The following is a 20486-nucleotide window of genomic DNA, read 5'->3' as shown; positions in this document are numbered from 1 at the left end:
TTGTCAAATTCTACAGTCAATGAAGTGACACCTACACGGTTTCACATATCTATCTCAGAAGCTGTTAATTAGTGATAAAACACGCAGTTGCAAAGACCTTGCATGCAAAAGTGACTTACCAGCTGGCATGCTGCTGGTCAGTTCTGTGCTAAAGCAGGACTGGGACCTATCTTGCATTTGCAACCGGCTTTAGACCATTCTGTACTGTAGTTCCTGGCTTAGCTCAAAAAGCAAGGGACATGCAATAATCTCCACATACCTTCTCATACAATCCAGCGCCCGAATAAAGAAGTCTTTGTGAAGCTGATGCTCGTCCCTCAAGATGGAGCACTGCTCCAGCGTCACTGACATGGATGTCCGGTCTTTGGCACTTTTGCAACAGGTGAAACGGACTCCATTCAGCTTACGGCAAATCTGAAAGACAGGCAGACGTCAAAGGATTTTGTTTATAAATTTGCAGCATTAACACTCTACAAAAATAGCACCAAAAGATTATAGCTAGTGACCTATAGCCCATTTCCAATCTGTGCAAATGACACATTTTAAAAGCAGATCTTCAGGGCTTTCATTAGCAGGACAAGCCTACAAATAACCTGCCCACTGAGGAAAAAGGAGACCTTACTGATGTTAAGAGAGAGCTGTACACAATCTTGTACTGCACTTGCAATCAAGTCTCTCTCCTGCTCACCCCCAACACCTCCTCCCTTCAAGTGAAGCAAGAAACTGATGGTGGACCCAACAAAAACCAAATAATCTACTATTCTTAGTCCTAAGCATTTTAAACAAGTCGCTAAAATGTCTACATGTACTACAGCTTACCAAACCATCACATCCAATTTCCTGAACTTGAAATAAAAAGTATGTGTGTTAGCCTAGACTATAGAAGGAAAAGTTGCTTCATTTTTTCCTCAGTTTGTGACAATCACCCTATTCAATTAAAGCTTAATTGTCTGAACACCTAATGAATGTTGAAAAAATGAAGAAAAACTTTGAGAAGTCTTTTTTAGCTCAGATTCATGAATGCAGAGGACTAACTCCTCATGAGGGTATGGATTCAGACATATATATCTATGTACTGAATTTAAACATACTCTTTATTTTCAACAGGTAAACTGTTCAATGCGTGACCCAGAACAATTAAAGCTTAACACAAATGCCTGCCATGGAGTGTCTACTGTCACTGTACATTTTGACAAAATTATGAGGGATAAGGGAACTATGACATATTTTTAAAGATAATTTCTCACCCTAAGAATCAATTTGTCATTGTACCAGCCCATTAGTTTATGCTTTGGGTTCAAACAATACTTTAAGAGAAAAAGAAAAGTCTGAAGGACAGGTGGTGTGCCCAAGTATGGGTCTACCTTTCCCCTGATGTACTTTGTCCTAAGAAAAGGTAATGCCCTCTGCCCAGCTTTGTTTGCTCCTATCCCTGGACAATCACAGCTATAACAGTATCAAAAAAGGAAACGGTTATGAGAATAGGGCAAGGCAATAAATTACAGCAGTTAGGCCTCATCCTAAGGAACTTCTCAGCTTGGCTATCAAGTGTTCACTTGGGATCTTGCAGGATGAAACTGGAACATGATCTTCATAATCTCACTTCAGCAAATAAGCACTTTTTTATCCGTCCATTGCATTCTCAGAAATTCTATTAAAATCAATGGCTCAGACAATACTTACAGTCTTTAAGGTCTTTGCAATATTGTGGTAAGGGCAATCTCTAACGTTGAATCCAGGGAATGAATTAATTTAATCTAACTTTGAACCCAAAGAAGTACAGGCCAGTAAAGAAGAACCTGTGAGTGATTCTTCCTTCCTTATAATTCAAAATTTTAAAACTTAAATCTGTTTAAAAATTTGGAAAGTTGCATTGGGATTTAAACAAAGAGCTATAAGACAATTTTTTTAAAGAAAGTATCAAGCAGGGCTGATAATGCTGTGAAAGAAGTTAACTGCTTAATTGAAGAGATTAATTCTCTTTACATTAGTCTATTTTGAAGTCCATGAGTCATTGTGACTATTCAAAGAAAAAAACCAGCTAATTATGCTGGATGAGCGATGGCCTCTGATGCACGAAGGGAAGACTAAATCCCAAATGTGGGCTGACAGCATACATATAAAGTGCTGGCTAGCGAGAGTCAGCTTTGAACTGAGAAGCATTCTAGGTACAACAAGCAAATGACCATAACCACAAGCTTATTTTGCATTGAAGTTCAGTACAAATGTCTCAATCATTTTAAAGTGGATTAAACAGAAAACAATCTGTTAACTTAAATAAACAAATTAAAAAAATCCTTAGATTCTGATTTAAGGAGAAATGTAGGTTAACTTGATAGGCTGGCCCAGATAAATCCTCAGAATAACTCAGTTCACTAAGCAGCAGCAGTTAAACAAAGTAAATAATTAAAATGGGCAAACACAACGATCTGATGCTCTAGAAATCTAATAAGGGACAATACCAAATATATGGTAATATCATCATATCAGAACACACAGCTTACAATTAGTGTCCAGCCTGAATTTTATTCTCCATTTTGCTCACTTCTTCCCCAAATATATTGAAGATATAGGAGGAGGAGAAATAGACTTAACATTTATTAGAGCTTTAGAAAGTCTCCCTTTTGAATACAGATTTAAATGATTAGGATTGTGATTAAGTTTAAAGAAGGGATGATAAAAGTGTATAAAACCGTGAAGACTAAAACAAGGGTAAATCAATACTCTGATTATTTCTCCTGATATAAGACAGAAGATGAAGGGTGCAGCTTAGGAAACAAAAAGATATAACATTTACATCTCTGTCCCATTATCTTTAGGATAAGAAATGTTTGTGATACCAATTTGCAAAAGTTGACTTTTAAAATGCAGATGTATTCTCACAGTCCCATTACAACAGGGATTACATGCAGGTGCAGATACATATGCATATCCATGTAGAATCTCATACATCTACTTACTGCAATAACAAAGTGATATCCTTACAGCAGGGAATCATGCCTTTCCAATAAATAAATGTAACGTACTATAACAGCGTGTAGATCAATGGGTCCAGAAATACTCATTTCAGAAGGTTACAGTAAGGTAATGTAAAGAGAAATAGCATACAGTGAAGGAAAAATCTGAAACAGTTTGTATGTCTAAAGAATGCTTTTTACCCATGAAGTTATTTTCAGGGAATCCTGAATAGATGGTAGAAGACAACTTTCTACATCCAAAGATTAAGTATATTTTGTCATAGTCTTTGTAGCTCATTTTACACTATCCTGTACTGATTTATCTTTTACTTCTTTAAAATGCAATGTTTCACAGTAATTGCAGAGCGGGTACTGCATGAAAAGCTTATATTTTTACTCACACAGATTTATACTGCAATAGCTTGTGATAATATTTATTAACCACAAGGCAAAATGTTATTAGCAATACAAAAAATTACAGCAGTGTTATTAATACAAAGACATAGTTAATATTGTCTTGTTCCTGGTGATAATGAAAAGTCATGGAAAATGTTATTAATATTTTGTATCAAATATTTATTTGCCTTGAAGGGTATATACATTTGAAAGTTCACCAGAACACAAGGTTTTGCTTCAATTTCAGTGGATACCAAAGACTCACGTCTCTGCTTGTATAAATGGGCAGAGATAGCAAGGGTACTTTTCTAAAACTAAGACAATTACCTGGCTGAATTTCACATTCCTGAAAAGCTTGAGCTCTTTATAAACATCTAAGGGTTGTTTTGTTGGGGGTTTTTTGTTGTTGTTGGTTTTGGTGTTTTTTTTTTTTTAATATGTATGTGCAAAAACCACGGAATTGGGAAACAAAAAGGAATTATGTGAATAAAGCAAAATAAGTATTAGTCATTGTTTGACAAACATTTTTCTTTGTGTTCTCCCTGTGTCTGAAGGTCTTCCCTTTGCATATCTAGCTTACTTTGTGTTGCTATCAGTGCCCTTGGAGTGGCTGTCATGGTGACACTGGCTAAAAAAAACCCATAAAAGGTGATTGACTAAAAGTTGTACTGATAAATTAAACACTTATTTATAAAACTTAAGTACCTTAATTACAGAAAATAAAAAGTTGAGTGCAGCAATATTAAACAAAAACCAGAGCAAGTAATCATGTCCTGCATCACACCTCAAGGCTTATGGACACTAAACAATAAAAGGAAGATATTTTGCATAACCAAATTTTGTATTATCAAAGAATGGATATGATTTTAAATAAACAAACAAAAAAGATACTGTAGCTGAATACTGTATTGTCTCTCTCATATGAGGTGATATATTTCCAGCTATGCGTGATCATCCAAGGAATTGATTCTGCCCATACTAGGGATGAAGGGGTTCCTCTGCCTAAAACCAGACTCAGTTAGTTAAAGAAAAAACATGCCCCAAACAAAAAGCAAACCTCTTTTACCCTGTTACACAACGTGCCGACATACATGAAAAATCCTGTATCTGGGACAAAACAACCCCGAGCAGCAGCACAGGCCACGGACAGCCTGGCCAGGAGAAGCTCTGCAGAAAAGGGCCTGGAGGCTGTAGGGGACAACAAAGTGACCAGGACCATCTCTTGCTTTGAGTTCTAGCCAGTCTACCAGTTAAGAAGGTGAGAGAAAGAAAACAGCTGTAATTTAAGTGTAAGATGAAGAGATATATTCATGAGGGGGATGAGAGACCATCAGAGTGGAAATGTTACAGAGCCATTTCAGCATATCTACCTACTTTAATCATGGAGTTTTCCAATCATATCCTTAAAATCCATTGCACTTACAATATCAGCAGGCATGTGAAAATTAGTTCATCATGTGAACATATTTGAAACAAGAGAGCTTACCGTTGCAGCCAGCCACATGATTTCTACATTCTTTCTCTTTTTGGCCTGGATATTTTGATGGAGATTTTCTAGCAATCCCTTTAAATCATTTTGTTCTTGAAAATGTGGTAGACCTGGAAAATAAGGATTATAAGGTTGCTCATTATGATAAGGTTGATGATAGGGTTGTGCTGACTAAAGAATGCCCATATTAAAGAACAGCTCTATTATTTACAGCCTTATTTGGAAACACAGGATGGAAAGCACCAGCTAAACACTTAGGGAATAAGCAAACCTTATTTCTTTCTAAGTATTGGGTTGTCCTCCCTAAGATTTTCCCCATGGAAAATTAAAGTGTCTTCACTTTTTATCTTATAAATGGGTGGTGAAAACATTCAAATCTTCACTGTAGTTCTGTTCGTCAACTATTATAGACATTCAATGGAAATGAGTAGAGAAATAACTTGAGTGTATTAAAACCTGCTTAGATGGGATGATTTTTTTTATTTTTAAGTAAAAATATTTTGCTTTTGTTTTCAAAATGGAACATCTCATTTTTGTTTTAAAATGATGCTTTAGTTCCTAATATAACATAACAGGAGGGTTAAACAGCACTAAATACCCGCCCCCCCCAAATCTAACAAAGAATATTCTCAGTCTGAAATTAAATGGGACTTTAATTTTGAAATACAAAATAATTTCAGGTTTACTTAAAATCAAAAATTTTACCTACTTGCCCTAGGTATGGCAGCTGAGCTGAAGTTTTATTAATCATAGATGTCTAGAGGGAATTCAAGAGTAGGCAATTTAATTTGCTCTTCTCTTTTGTGTGTATATATAGGGGGGATTTGTTCTAATGTTACCTTTATCTTCATTAGTTTTGAAAAATCAGTAGAAACAACCAAAATCTGTTTCTCGAAGTGATTTCTTCTTATGGTAGTGAAGTAAAAAGAAATTTAAAAAATTAATAATAGTTATCACGAAAGAAAGGCTCAGAACCAGTTGAAACAAAATTAAACCAAATTGATAAATGGATACATTTTTTCAACAAGAAAAAGTAGGATGTTCCATCCAGTGGGAAAAAAAACAACAATCCAAGCCCCAAACCCAAAACCTAAGATTTATATTCAATTCAAAGAGTAAAAATGAGGCAACTACTAATGCAGTAATCCATTCTCCTAACCTGATCACAGCTGGAATGATCCCTCTTATCAACACGCTTTTACATTTTATCTCTAATGAATTCTGTAGTTTCCCTTATCCATGATTCATAATAAGAAGTAATTTAAATATACTCAGAAAGAACTATTCTAAAAATGTCTAAGTTGCCTTACTCATACTGTGCTGCCAAAAAGAAAAAAAATGCAGAAAAAGTGCATTGAAACAGCTTTTGTAATAATCTTAATGAGGATTGTTTTATCTGTGTATTACAATTCCTGATCATACAATTAGATAATGCAGAGCATATAAAAATACGTCACAACCTGCTAGACTATTATACTTATCCTGCATCTGTTTCTTTAAAAGACATAGCATACAGTGAGTACTCTAAAAAGATGCTTCCAGATTATGAGAATGTATCACTAGGTAAACATTTTATTGCTTCAAAGCAGTTTTCCTTTGGTTCACAGCAGAAAATGCATCATCTCAGAGAGATGACTTCGCCATAGGTAAAGCAAGATTCTCCTAATTTATAATATTGCCAAATGAGCTGCATCTTGACTGGACGTGATCAATTGCTTAAATTCCTTGTGTCACAAAGCAGTATTAAACCGTCACATCATTCTCATAGATTGTAAGGGGGAGAAGCCTGGAAGTACAAAACAGACTCATAGACTTTATGTTGAAAATGCAGGTACTGCTACATGCATTATGATGCTATGGAAGAAAATCTTTATTTGCTTGCAGGATTTCTAAACCTTGCATGCATCCCCCTTCTCACATGGGACAATACTTTGCAACACTGATGTTGCTCTGCGTGTTAGGTATCAAACCAGCAACACCGAATATCATGCGCGACATAGGTTTCTCCAATTTTATGCTTTCAGCTATTTAAATTGAGTTCTAAGCTGTTCTTTTCTTTTAATTATGTACGACTAAACAACAAGCATACATTTTTGTACCCTTACTATCATTAGCTATTCTATAAAAGCAGTACTATTTTGGTGCCTAAACCAGAATTACATTTGGTTGGCATTTTTGGTAGGAATCTTTCTGGGAGCACATTGTTATTTACTATTTTCAGAGTTTCCTATTAGAGAATTAAAGAGGTTAAGAAACAAGAGAGTGTCAGAGTTTAAGAAACAAGAGCGTGACAGAGTGCATATTCATCTAAAAGAAGACAGAAAGTCAGTGTTTGGCATATGCAGTTACATGCAGCTGAAGACTTTTAATAATTGGGAATAGAGAGAAAGCTAGAATACTATTGGCAATGGGAATTCCAGAGATCAGAGAAAAACTAATAGCAAAGGTGGCAATACCTTTATGGGAGTGGAAAATGGAATTCTTTGACATGGAATATATGAACGAAGGAGCAGGCAGGGAGGCTGCCTAAGGATGGTGGATGCAACAGCCTGGCCAACAGGGCTGTGAGTCCACAGATTCTGTCTGGCTTTACGAGGACTATTTGTAACTAACAGCTTTGTGAAACAGGTCCTGCATTTGTTTTGTAGCACAGATTTGGCACTACAGGAAACTATCTGGAAAGGTTGACAAAACCATCAAGGAGCCATCAATACTGAACGGCTCTCACTTGGCGACGCCACCAGGGCTGCTGCCAGCTTGGATGGAGGTTTATCTTCCTAAGAACTTGAGCACAGAGGTGGGGAACAGGGGAGGAATTGAAGTTCTCTCCCAGCTGAACAACTTGGAGAGCTTCCCTTCCTTCAGGGAGCTGGTTTAAAAGGCACATTCCTCGAATCCATAAGAGTGATTCTGTATAACAGCAGGGAGCTACTGGGAAGGGCGATGGAACCAGAAGGTGCTTTGCATTCTGTAAAAATTTGGACAAAGAACAGACTCAGATCTTAGAGGTAGAGAAAAAGCAAGACAGTAATAATAACCAGAAAAAACATGATGAATTAGACAAGCGTAGTTCTCAAAAGCCTGCACAGCCTGGAAGAAGTCCAGGAAGACTGTGTGGCTCACTAATAATCCTTCTGCAGGAAGACAGTACAAGGTTAGTTTCTGTTAATGAAAAGCAGCCAATACTATCTGCATGCAAATTTTTGCTTTTATATAACCAGATCCACTTATGAGGTAGCAGATCTACCTTAGACCTAACCCCAGATGAGGTTAGTTTTTCAGGAAGCTTTCTTGGCAGGACTCCCCTAAATTAATTACTAACTTCTTGTATGAGTTTCTCTGTAGAAATCCTAGAAATACTAGAGATGTGGGTGGATGGATGGGCACCGTTTAGGAACAGAGCTTTCACTTCTATCAGAATTATTAACAAATGAAAATCATCCCGATATAAAAGATAAACGTGTACACGTATACAGTGACACATTACATATAACTACAAGTACATACATGTAATGGATATTTGCACAAGTAATCAACACAAGGTGTTCTGTAAGCAAACAGAAGCTTTGCACGGGATTTTAACCAGCAGTATTCACCATGAGGAGTTACACACGTGTCCTGTAGGATGACAGATGTAGGATAAATCTTGAGATTCAAAAGATTTGCACCCCATTACCCAAGGGGAAGGAGCAGAGACCTAAATCCAAGCTATTTAAAATCAGGCTGTAAAATATGCAACATTTGGGAATATAGTTTAGGCATTAAGACTACTTTAACAGGATTAGACTGATACAAATGGTCTTTTCAGTGTTTGCTTTCAACAATGAAAGTAACAGAATGTAATTTTTAAGATACCAAATTTCTATAAAATTGGAATATAGGGCCTATTCTAATGGAATCATGCTATTAATATCAGTGACATTATGATGTGGCTCATTGCTTGTATTTGCATCTGCAGATTTCTCAGTGGCTTGCCATACCTTAATACATATTCAAAATAAGAATGAAGGGAGTGACTGAAACTGATGAAAATTCCCACCAAGTATTTCTGTACAAATATAGTAAGTACAGACTGTCCTCTACTTGAAATATTAAAAAGCATATTATATTAATAATTTAAAAGAGCTGTTTAGTTCATCATTACTCTGTTTCACTCTCCCTGTGGTTTCTGCTATGGCCTTGGGCCTGCAATCACTAATGACTTCAGCAGGGCTGTGTACAGGCACAAAGTGTTTAACTTTATGGAACGAGTTATGGGATTGAGGCCTAAATCTAAAAGCTGCACACTAATATTGTGCTAATATTACTAACTTATAATCTTTCACCTAGCAAACCTTTTCAAAGCCATTTGGATATTGCATTATTTCGTACTCACAATCAGGAGGCATTTTTTCTGTAAACAGCTTGTAATATTCTTTTAGAAGTTCTAGGTTTTCCTGGTTAATGTTTTCCTGCAAAGTGGTATCTCCAAACCTATGAAAAAGCATAGTAAAATGATGAAAAAACCCCCAAAACCCAAAACAAAGCTAAATTGTCCTTCAGATTGATTTATTTGCATAAAGAAATAACTTTGATTTTTTTTTTCTCCTAGTGTTGAATGTACTAGATTTTGTCAAATGTACAGTTGCAAATCTCTTGTGCTTTGGAGCTAATATTTGGGAATGAGGTCATCACTCAGGGATAATTCTTCCAAAAGCTTATGGACAAAGTAATCCATTTACAGACAAACATTCAATAAAACACACATTCTTTTTCGCTTCACAAATCCTGAATAAATGCAATGGCTCTTTGTGGGAATTTCAAATGGCACCACAGGCAGAGAACACAAACTCCTACATCTCTTACTGCTGCTGTTGCTTGGATATATTAATTCCTACCAGAGCTGGACAATATTGAAGCCACACAAGACGGAAGAGATGCAAGGGTCAGGTGGAAAACCTTCTGAAGAACTAATTTCTGCTCTGGTCTGAGAATATTTGCTATAAATAGTCAAATTGATTACTTCTCTGGGCCCTTTCTGCCCTACGCTGCTCCTGAGCTCTTAGTTACCTTGGTTTCTTGTATCTGAAACTAATGAGAGAACCATTTCTCTGCTCTGAGCAGTGATTTCACCATTAAGTTTCACAGAGTTGCGACCCGCAGGCTAGCTGACTTCAGCTGTCCGTATTTAAGCTTCCTGCAGCACACAGACCTCAGTAGTTGCTCTACAGTGCTGCAGCTGGCTCAAGAGTATGTTATGGGGTTTCTCGCAGCAGTCACGTCTGCTGGGAACACATCGCCCAAATCCTTATTATTCTGCACCTCACAGCAAACCCGGACAACACCAGCATGTCATTATGCTTATCCATGAACTGACTATAGCTATATGGGCAAATATCTTTCTCTTCGAGACCAAAATTTCTACAACAGCCAAGCTTCACATAGGCTAAAAAAAACCCCCAAAAGCCCCTCTCCTGGTACTTCTACCTGTATATGTGAATGAATGTAAAGACAGGAATGTCCCTTAGGCGGTTAGGGCCAAGCTTTTGCAACTTATCTTTAGAATAGCCTTGAAATGAAGAAAAGGAAGGCGGAAAAGGAAATGGAGGAGTACAGAGAGGCATGGACAGGTTAAGTGAGAAATTCAGGTAGACAAAAGGGAACACAAATCAGAAGACACTAAATGTACTGCTGCATAATGCAGAAGGGAATCAAATATTTAAATGGACCAAAAAGGAAAAAGACTTGGCTACTTCCTCAGTAGCCATTGCTGCACTGTCACATGAGAATAATTCTTTTAAACCAGGTATGTTCTCAACTGTGCTTTACTGAGAGAAGAGATGTTTGCATCTAATAAAGTAACTTTATCTAGAAATTTATCACAAAACCTTATTTCTATTCTCATATTCGTTTTCCCACAAAAAATACTTTTTACCAAAAAGCAGTGTTTCCAATCTCAAAGACAAATGTGCAGCTTTAGGAGTTAAGCAATACTTTGAATTAAGTCTAATGTTTGCACCTGTAAGTGCATGTGGACTAGCTCTTTCTGCATGGAATAATCCAACTTGATTTGCTTGATAGATATAGATATTAATATATGTCTATATTTATAGATATACATATATTAATTTTTCATCATGGCTTTCTTTGTGCACAATGTGAAATCACTATTGTGAACAATGCTACCATTCTTCCTGCCACTCCACCTGCAAGCCAGACATCTTTTCACACCGAAACCTCTACAAGTCCCCACACATCCAGGCTGTTTCTAAATCTTGTCAAATCTTTCTTCAGGACATTTGTAATATATAGTCCTTCCTGCCTATCCCACCCATGTAAGCTCTCACAAACTTGCTTCTTGGTTACTGCATACTCCTTTCTCTGATTTTGGAAAAATGTGACGTGTCCTAGTCACAATTGTCACGACTGATTTTGTTGGTTTTGTATGCTATCACTTTGGCCATGTCACTCCTCTCATAGCATCACTTTTCCCTTCTTTATGGCACCAAGAATAAGCTATTTTCATTTTCAAGAATGTTTCAAGTTCTCTAACCAACTACTCTTTCGCTAGTAAAATGCCAGTTTTTACTCTCTTCTGATTCAGCCTATGTCTCCCATTTCAATTGTCTACCTTAATTTTCTCACACATCACCACTCACAACTTGAAGGAGTCTCCCATAAACATCCACAAAGCTACCTGATGGCATTCCTTAGAAGTCTTCCTTAAAAGACTCCTTTTACTCTGCTGTCTACAAAGAACAGGATGTGAAACTCCTGTTGTGCTTAACTTCTTGCCTATTGTCTAGGTTAATGGTTTTTCACTGTCTCCCTCTATTTCCCCAGCTACACTTTTGCTTTTGAGTTTGTAGTGAATGCAATCTGAAGATATGTATTATGTCTCTTGGATGCTCTGTTAATAAAACCAGTTAAAAAAAAAAAAAAGTAGCTGTCTCATTGTTGATGTCTACCTTACAGTTTTAGCACTGCACAAACTTGGTAATTTAACATGACCAACAGATATCCTTCTCTTGGAAGAGAAAATTAATAGGTGGGTGAAACTTTGACTATTATTGTACTAATTAAGTAGTTTCCAGCAATCTTTTCAGAGGAGTAATATTAACATATCAGAACTTTAACATCAGCCTTCATCAGCCTTTCTGCAAACATATTCCTAACACATTTTCCACTATTAACTACCACTCCTCAGCCCTGGAAAAAAGCCCTAAAAAGCTGAGAAAAACAATCCCTTTCCAGCTTACGACTTGTTCAACATCTTCAACCCCACCTTTAAGATAATAATTATTTCAAATTTTCAAAGTCATGTTTGTGAAGGCCAAAGTACTGTATACGAACAAATTTCAACATCTGTGAAATAGAAATCCATTTTATATCTGTATCCAAAGGAAACTTGGTGTTGACTCTGTGAAATAAAGTCCTGCATATGGTCATATCTTCACTTGGACTTTTTCATTATTTTGCATTGCTTCATAACTTGTGCTTATTTCTTTTAATATTTTTTAAAATACACACTGAGTCAGTGTGAGATGGTCCAAGAGCAAATTAAAAAAAAGATTTATTTTTAATCCTGAGAGATATCCTGTACTAGCATAGTATACTTGGACAGAAAACGAAACACTATTTTTTCTTACCTCTCTGCAAGTGTTTGCTGTTCATTGATTCCAACATTAAAGAGTACTGGATACATGCGAAGTAGCTTTCCTTCTTTAATCTCTTGTGGCAGCAACTCAAACATCTTTGCTGGAAGCTGGACCTCTATAACATAATGTTCACTAGGAAAAGTAAAAAGAAGAATAAGGATGGGAATATTGATTGGTTTGCTTGAAATTATAACCTTCCTAAATTATAGAGAACATGTAGATTTATAAATCAGTTCCCCCCTTTTCCCCTTAATTGTATCGAACCATAAAATGTGACAATTCAGCTTGCTTGTTTTAAGAGCATAACAAAGCTATATGGAAAAAAGCAGGTATATATAATTATACACTCTTGATACTGACTTCTTTCCTGACATGAAAATAGGAATAAAGATGAAAGCAGTAAAAAAGTCTTCTGCTACCAAAATATCAATAAGAACACCTCAACTCTTCAAATGCATCTTGCCGAGTTACAAAACCAACTTCCTTTCAGAAGTCACAACTTGATCCTGTATCCACTCTAAATGTAATATGAGCAAAAACCTTTCACAAAAACCCAAAGCAAAATTCCCATTTTCTTCAGTGGCTGGATTTTCTCCTGAGGGATAGAAAACATCACCAATAATAAAATTGACTGTGTGAAGATGATAATTGAAGGCTCATTACACAAACATGAATCCTATTTTAGGAGAAGGGATATGATATATAGCAGTTCTGATTTTATGTTTGTGTTTGGTCTGACTTTATGAAAAACATGTTACTTTGGCTGCCAGTCCAAATTCTGATCATGTGGAACCCTCTAGCTGAATTTCACCTGTCTTTGAGGCTTGATGCCTGACCCCACAACAGAAACAAAGGCATGCTGTTAACTTAGTTTTTATTAGCTTTCTTTCTGGTATTAGAGCAATCAGTCTAATAAAAAAAGAACAGACTAGAAGCAAATCCATTTGTCTCCAGGATTCGGCATTTTAATCATTCAAAGAGGGCCAACTGACAATGAAGACTGAAATTTTCTCTCCTGCAGAGCACATTTGGTATACCACCAAGAAGGAAGAGTATTACAGCAACAGCGGGGAAGAAGGATCTATATCCTACCTACAGAAACCAGGCCTAGGAAATCACACAACTTTTGCATGTAAACTTAAGATGGAAAACTGTTTGCACCTATCAATATAACTTATCATGAAGTGTCCCCCCAGCCCTTATTTTAATGAATCATGTGCTTGCTAAAGAATTAAAATATAATCTCGATTACCCACATGTAGAATTTGGGGGGAAAAAGGCAGAAAACCTTGAAGAAAAAGGGCAGTTTCTGCAGTAGCTCTGACACTCTTGGCCAGCTGGAGGGATGAGTGGCACTACCTCAGAGTAGGTGTTCAGATAAATAGCTTCAGCTTAGAAGAGCTAATGGTCGTGTTTGAACCTCTACCCTGCCCATATATCCGAGAACAAAATAAAACGGATCCAGTACAGACTTGTGACTGAAAACTAATTACATTCAGCTAGGGCAAGAGCATATGCTTTGGTATGGGCTAGAACTAGTGTGTAATCTTTGAGCAAATGCCAGATGCTCCCTACTGAGGGGGTTTATCAGTTTTGAGTGAAGGATACTTGTCTCGGGGCGGGGGGGGGAAGGGAAAAAAAAGGAAATAGTTCTACTCCCCAGATAAGTCTGTTTGGTTTGTGTTTTGTTTAATTAAGTCACCCATGTGAAGGAAATAGAGAGTTAGCAAGGATGACAGTAAAGAACTCCGCACAGATGATCTTTGCATAGCAGCATTCATTCTCAGCCTGCATGCGAGCGCTCCTAGCTGCTGTCAAGTGCTACCAGAACATTCTCCTGTGATGGAGTGCTTTCTTGAGGTTGAGAAGAAATGTTGGTTTAGTCTAACCCAAAAAGCATACGCTACTGAATCGAAATGCCACCAAATCACTGCATTGCTACATTTCACACCCCCAAAATCACTACAAATCTTTCAGCGTGTGAAAGAACATTGAGAAATGCTGACCTTTAAGCATGATAAATTAACATCAGTACCATCTGAGAGCTTCCCCTTGCTCATCTTTTTTTCTTTTTCAAAACATTTTTTGAAGTCTCAGAGATAATCCTAGGTAACTTTTAAAAATCTGTAACCAATTGCACAATGAAAACAACTCACTCCTGATCATGTAAGGAAAAGGCTATCAGGCTGTGACAGAGAGCTGTCTAGAAAGCCCAGGAGTGGTACTGAAGTCGGGGGGGGGAAGAATTCAAAGTACTGAAATCTGGAGGAGTTGTTTGACATTAATTTACCAAAAATCTTAGAAGTCCTATGCTTCTACTTAAACAAGAAACAGTAATACAGCAGTAAATTTTATCACCATGTAGTTTCTTTCTCTTACGGTTAGACTCAGTGCAGAGATAGCAGGTGATTTTGGCATGAGATGGATAAGGCGGCTACTACATTTTCCAATGTGAAGGAAAAATCAGTACGTAATTTTCAACATTTAATGATCTCTCAAGGAAAACAAGGTGAAGGAATCCAGCATGTTTAAGAGAGTAAATAATAAATCATCATCTCTTTCAGAACGAATTGTATAAATTTAGGTATTAAATATTTAAGTGTATATGATTTCACTAAAACAGGACTGCTTAAGAATATCCCTTCCTTTGACTTTATTTGCCTTATTCTCTAATATTTGTTATTCTCTGTCACATATGAAGACAGACAAACACTTGCAGTCCTGTTAGAAGGCTTCTAAAAATTACCCCCATGCAGCTGCAGGCCATGGACCCTGCAGCTACTTGCCGTTGGCTGAAATCGCCCACTCTTAGTTCATTGCAATAAACACAAACCAAGTTATTTACACACACCTTTGCTTTGTAACAGAAAAAAATGCACACATGGTCAGTCACTGCATCTCAGCTGGGAGGTGCTTTACCCAGCTCTTCTTTCAGCTAAGTGACAACTTTTTAGATCACTTCAATGTGGCTGTAAGTGCTAGTCCAACCTTGGGCTTCGTTGAAAAGATGGTATCAAGCCCTGTGCACATGAACTTTGAGGCATCACAATCAAATACGTTCTATCAAAGACTTTTCTAAAAGTAAGTGTTAACTACTTTTGCCTATAATAAAAGAACCTGAGTGCCTGAGCAGAACTTCACTGCACCTGGATGGTCGGGGTCAGCCACCCACATCAGCAGGTTAGCGCACTGCTAGTCAATGCCATGCTCCTTGGATTGATTCATTTGGGTACATAGAATCTCAGTCTTAAGCACTTCGCTAGAAAAAACAATTACAAGTGAATACTCTGACTCTGCAAGATAAGAATTTGTAGCTTAATTTTCTGTCTTGCATTTCTACAGTCTTTTAGTCTCATTTTATTGAGCCACACCATGTAACAACCAAAACGATCTGAAAATTGTGGGTTTTTTTAAACATTAATTAGAAAATAACTAGGTTTTCCACTGTCTTCTCTTTTTATGGTTGACTTCCAATGCTGTCTGATAGGAGCTGTCTCATCACAGCTCTAACAGGAATGGGGCTCCTCCACATAAGCCTTAAAGATTATTTTTTTTTGTCTGATACCGATTCCATCCAGTGAATACCTGCCAGTAAGTACAGTACAGCAATCACAGGCAGTAACTCTTCTTCCTAAAGACTGACTACTCCATCAATCCAGAATGCCTGAGGCAGCTTAAAGCTCGAGTCTCTTTCAAACCCAGGACCTCCTAGCGTGACAGTTCAGTGTACTGCAGTAATGGCAGCAAGCCAGTAAATGTAGCTGCTGGATTTTTCAAGATTTTTGACTGCTGTGATTTACAAAGGATGTACTTCTTCTGTTTTATCTACACACCATAATTATTCTTAATTATTCCCGATGTGCTGCCTATCATACTCCGGCCTTCCTGCTATTTATTTCAATCCTTTCTTGGAAGGCCCATAGGATGAGAGTGAATCATCCAGAATAATTAAGTAAATCAGTGGTGAAAGCCCCCTTCAGAGGAAACATATCTTTTCTAAAAGTTGCTGCTTTTAGCTGAATTTAATTTACAGTCATCTTAAGAATAATGATACTATTAAGGAAGTGATTTCTGCAAAAGTAAAAACATCTGGAGCTTCAGACTAGAATAATAATGAAGATGAAAACCCCATTCCTCCTGTGTAATAATCTTGTTAACCCTCTTATAGCCTCAATTAATGAAGTATTTCAGTTTATGTCCTGATATTCAGCAGTGCTTATGTGAGATGCATAATGTATTAGTGGCTTTATGCAGGGATTTCTGAGGTTGCCTATGTCCTATGTGATCTTCAGCAACTAAGACAGGCTTCATTTTTCAAAAGTGACCACTAAGTTTTGGCATCCGAGTTTTTCAGTTTCTATAAGACAATCAAGGCCTAACCCTTAGAAATGCAATTTCATTTGTCACACTGAAATACAAGTTCTGGACACCTCAAAACCAAGGTTTCTTCAGTTAGAGGCCACTTTGGTAAGTACTGACCTTGTCACTTCTCTTTGATTCAGTATCTATATATGAAAAATGCAACAGGAACTCTGCACAACCCAGACGCTGTTTTGATTAATTTGTATTAATACAATTGGAATTTCTAGCTTTTCAGCAGGAAAGTAACCCAGAGCCCATATTACTACTAGCTTTACAAATCCCTACTACCTCATTATATGTCCATTGACCTCATGTAAAGTAAGACTACTGCACTTTCCATATAACAGAACTCAGCAACAAGAAACCATTATGAGGGTTTTCATGTGCTACAGATTAAAACTACATGCCATGGGCTCCAGGAAACAAAGTTCTTACCGCCTTCCAGTTATAACAGGCAAAAAATCTTCTGATTTGGCTTCAATGACTTTAAACATTACTTTCTGCAAATCTGAAATTCCCACAGCCATGTCTTCTAGCATCCCCGCTTCTTCACCTATATGGAAAGATTACAGAGGTTATTAACAGAGTAGACAGATCAGCCACTGAATAGGTTATAGTAAAGCAATACAGGGATTATATTTTCCAGTCTGTGCATCTAAAAATCACAGCCCTAAATCCACATTAAAGTAACCTACATAAAAACAGACTGATTTTTAGAACTGCTGACAATTCTCTGTGGCCTAAATGATAACTATGAGAATTAAGCACCTCTGAAAATCAGCCTGCTCTATATGTGCATAGAATAACCTCAGAAAAGCCATTTTTGTCTATTCTGAAAGTGTTTTTAAAGATGTCCTGCTGGTGGAGGACAAAGGTTTTGAGAATAACGAGTATCACGCAAAAGGGAGCCTGACAGCAGTCTCCAAGTGAGGATCTGCAATTGCCTGTGCATTAAAGAGCTGCACAGATGCTAAATCCCTCTACTTTGGTCAAAATCTCTAATTGGGGGAAGGATTCCAATACATCTAGTTCAAAGCATTTTGAAACATACGGCAGTTTCTCGCTCCAAATGTCCTTTTTAATACCTATCAAATGATGGCATCTGTAACAAGCTAGGAATCAAACAGTTTTCAAGCTATATTCACATAACCAGTACTGGTGTGGTCAGGGCAGAGGCTGATAGAGTCAGGAACTGTTTAAATCTCCTGTTTGGGTTAGCTTTATAAACCTGCTATTTTGGGTCAGGCCAAATGCCTATACAAATGGAGACAGCTTTTATTAAAACCAAAAGTTCCCCTAGCTGTACTGAGGAAAGCGTATCCTGTATTTAAGACAATGTAGTTCAGCACTCTGCATGGAATAATTAGCAACTAGTGTTCTCAGAGGAATTGAGAATAAAATAAATGAGTAATTTTTGATGCAGAACTGACAACACAGTATCAATGACTTCAACTGTGCTATTATATGGAAGCCTACTGTCTCCTAAGGACAATATTTGTTGATTCAATAAGCCAAATCACTGGAAGCAGAACAGAGGTTAAAATAAGAACCTCCTGGGTAAACTTCTGGTCTGGATGCATAAGGAACTTTGTCCAAGAACAATACTTACTATACGTACTAAGGAGTCCTTCATATTGCACAAGCAATCCAACAGTATGAAGCTGTTGTAAAAATCCTTGATCGTGTAAACCTGTGTGCAATTTGATTATAAACCCACAGACCAATCCAGCGAGCTATAAAGACAATGAAAAATGTGAAATTAACAGACGTACTGTTATAACATAGTTAAAATGAGGCTTGCTATCATTATACCCAACAGAAGTAATATTTAGATATTTGAGAAAACAGCATAGACATTTCTGTTTAGTGACTACATATATAATTTCATATTAATATATTATTGAGGCTTTTTTTGGTGTCAAAAGCAGCAAAATAGTCCTTATTTTACATTAGATAAGCTTCATTTGTTTTGTGGCATTGTGTGTTATTTATATTTGACATAAGTGAGACCAGAACCCCTGTTGGCAGGCTATAAACACATAAGGCTGTGAATTATGATGGATTTGAAAGCAGTTGGGCACCTAATGCAACTGAATCTCCTTGGCAGTTGCACCCTAACTCCTTAATTATGTTAGGAAAAACATATAACTTAAGGGAGAAATTAGATGAATCATTTCAAGAAAAATCTATCTGGAAAACATGATCTACAGGAGAAGATCATAAGAACTTCAGTTATTTACCAAGAGAAGACAAGTCTGAGAAGAGACATGCTAATAGTCTTCAAACACATAAAATACTGCTAAAAACTGAAAACAAATAATCTGTTCTTCATTTCCAAGGTGACCAGGAGAAAAAAATACCTAGCTTGAATAGCAGCACGGAATATTCAAGGCTAGAATTGAGAACTTCACCTATGGGTGAGAATACTGGCATGTAATCCAGAAAGACTAGAAATAGCTTTATGGATCCTTCTTTGTGCAAAAGGCAGATAAGGTAACCTTTTCCAGTCCATTGCAGACCTACTTCTCTAACTCAGTGATACAGTTACTATGGATTTCCATTTACTATTAATTTCTCTATCATATTATAAAATATTTAAGTGGATGTGATGGAAAATATATGAAAAAGTTGTGCTAAATTGGAAAAATAAAAAAAAAACCAACAAAAAAGAAAAACAAACACCGACATGAATAGTATGCTTAATTATAGCAACAGTAGGAGGTAAGTGACACAAGACAACCTACTGCTTGACTGAAGACGATGTCTCTTCTTAGGGTCAGCATCAAACATTGAGGCAAACCACAGGCAAGTTCCTGGAGCAGAACAAATGCCATTGATTGCTTCGCCCTGGTCACCACTTCTCCCATGCAGTCCTTCAGCGTAATCACCAGGGGATAAAGCTGTTCATACCAGTCACCTAGAAAAAGAGAGATCATCCATTCCAAAACAGAAAACTTGCAGTGAAAATCCTTTTCAGAATGGAAAGAGGGCTGCAGTGGCTGTGTAAATCGTCCTACACTTTAAAAGGACCCTGCAGCTCTATCCTAACCATTGTGGTACAGCAAACGCCACCAGAGAATATGCTTAGAGGTAGGACTCCAGCTTACCACTGACACTGGGGCTAAATCCTTGGCCTGAATCCAACTATATCCTGCAACGATGACTTTTTAACAGACTTAACTTCTCTGTAAAACTTGCATTAAAGTGTCATAAACAGAGTGTACAGGGATACATGTGAAAACTCATTTAGCACAAGATGAATACAGTGGAGATGAAGATCTCCTGTTCTTTCCAGCACTGACAACTTGCTACCTAAAAAAATGAAGTACCATCCAAAAAAAGGGGGAAGAGCTTATATTTAAGAAAAAGTGGGTGCTGGAAGAAAAAACTGAAGAACAAATAGATATCTGGAAGGATATTATCTGTTTAATGTATACGCTGGAAAAATACTAACCTTCAGGTCACATTCCTCCTTCTTCTTAGCTTCTCTCTATATTGTTCTCTTTAAATATTTAGAGATATTGAACTAATTTTTTTAGCTACTTTGGGCAGAGAGATTTAGAACTATTTTGTAATATGTTTTGCTCTTAGAATATATGCTTGGGATATCAGAAAAAAGAAGCTAGTGAAATGCTTGAAAAATTG

General features: G+C 37.0%; 1 protein-coding gene across 7 annotated transcripts in view; it reads right to left on the bottom strand.

Annotated features, from left to right (window-relative positions):
• Nucleotides 1-20486, bottom strand: part of INPP4B (inositol polyphosphate-4-phosphatase type II B) — a 370109-nt gene that overhangs the window by 72819 nt on the left and 276804 nt on the right. For all 7 annotated transcript variants that reach the window (XM_072862441.1, XM_072862442.1, XM_072862437.1 and 4 more), the window contains 7 exons: nucleotides 19586-19758; nucleotides 18451-18574; nucleotides 17277-17394; nucleotides 12471-12611; nucleotides 9218-9315; nucleotides 4840-4952; nucleotides 260-414 (listed from right to left, as the gene is read on the bottom strand). In XM_072862441.1, the coding sequence (XP_072718542.1) occupies nucleotides 260-414; nucleotides 4840-4952; nucleotides 9218-9315; nucleotides 12471-12611; nucleotides 17277-17394; nucleotides 18451-18574; nucleotides 19586-19758 (922 nt within the window). The remainder of the gene's footprint in view (nucleotides 1-259; nucleotides 415-4839; nucleotides 4953-9217; nucleotides 9316-12470; nucleotides 12612-17276; nucleotides 17395-18450; nucleotides 18575-19585; nucleotides 19759-20486) is intronic.

Source organism: Ciconia boyciana, chromosome 5 (genome assembly GCF_034638445.1).
Source record: "Ciconia boyciana chromosome 5, ASM3463844v1, whole genome shotgun sequence".
Taxonomy (NCBI): Eukaryota; Metazoa; Chordata; class Aves; order Ciconiiformes; family Ciconiidae; genus Ciconia; species Ciconia boyciana.
The sequence above is the reverse complement of the archived record's forward strand: the minus strand, read 5'-3'. Positions and strand labels throughout refer to the sequence as shown.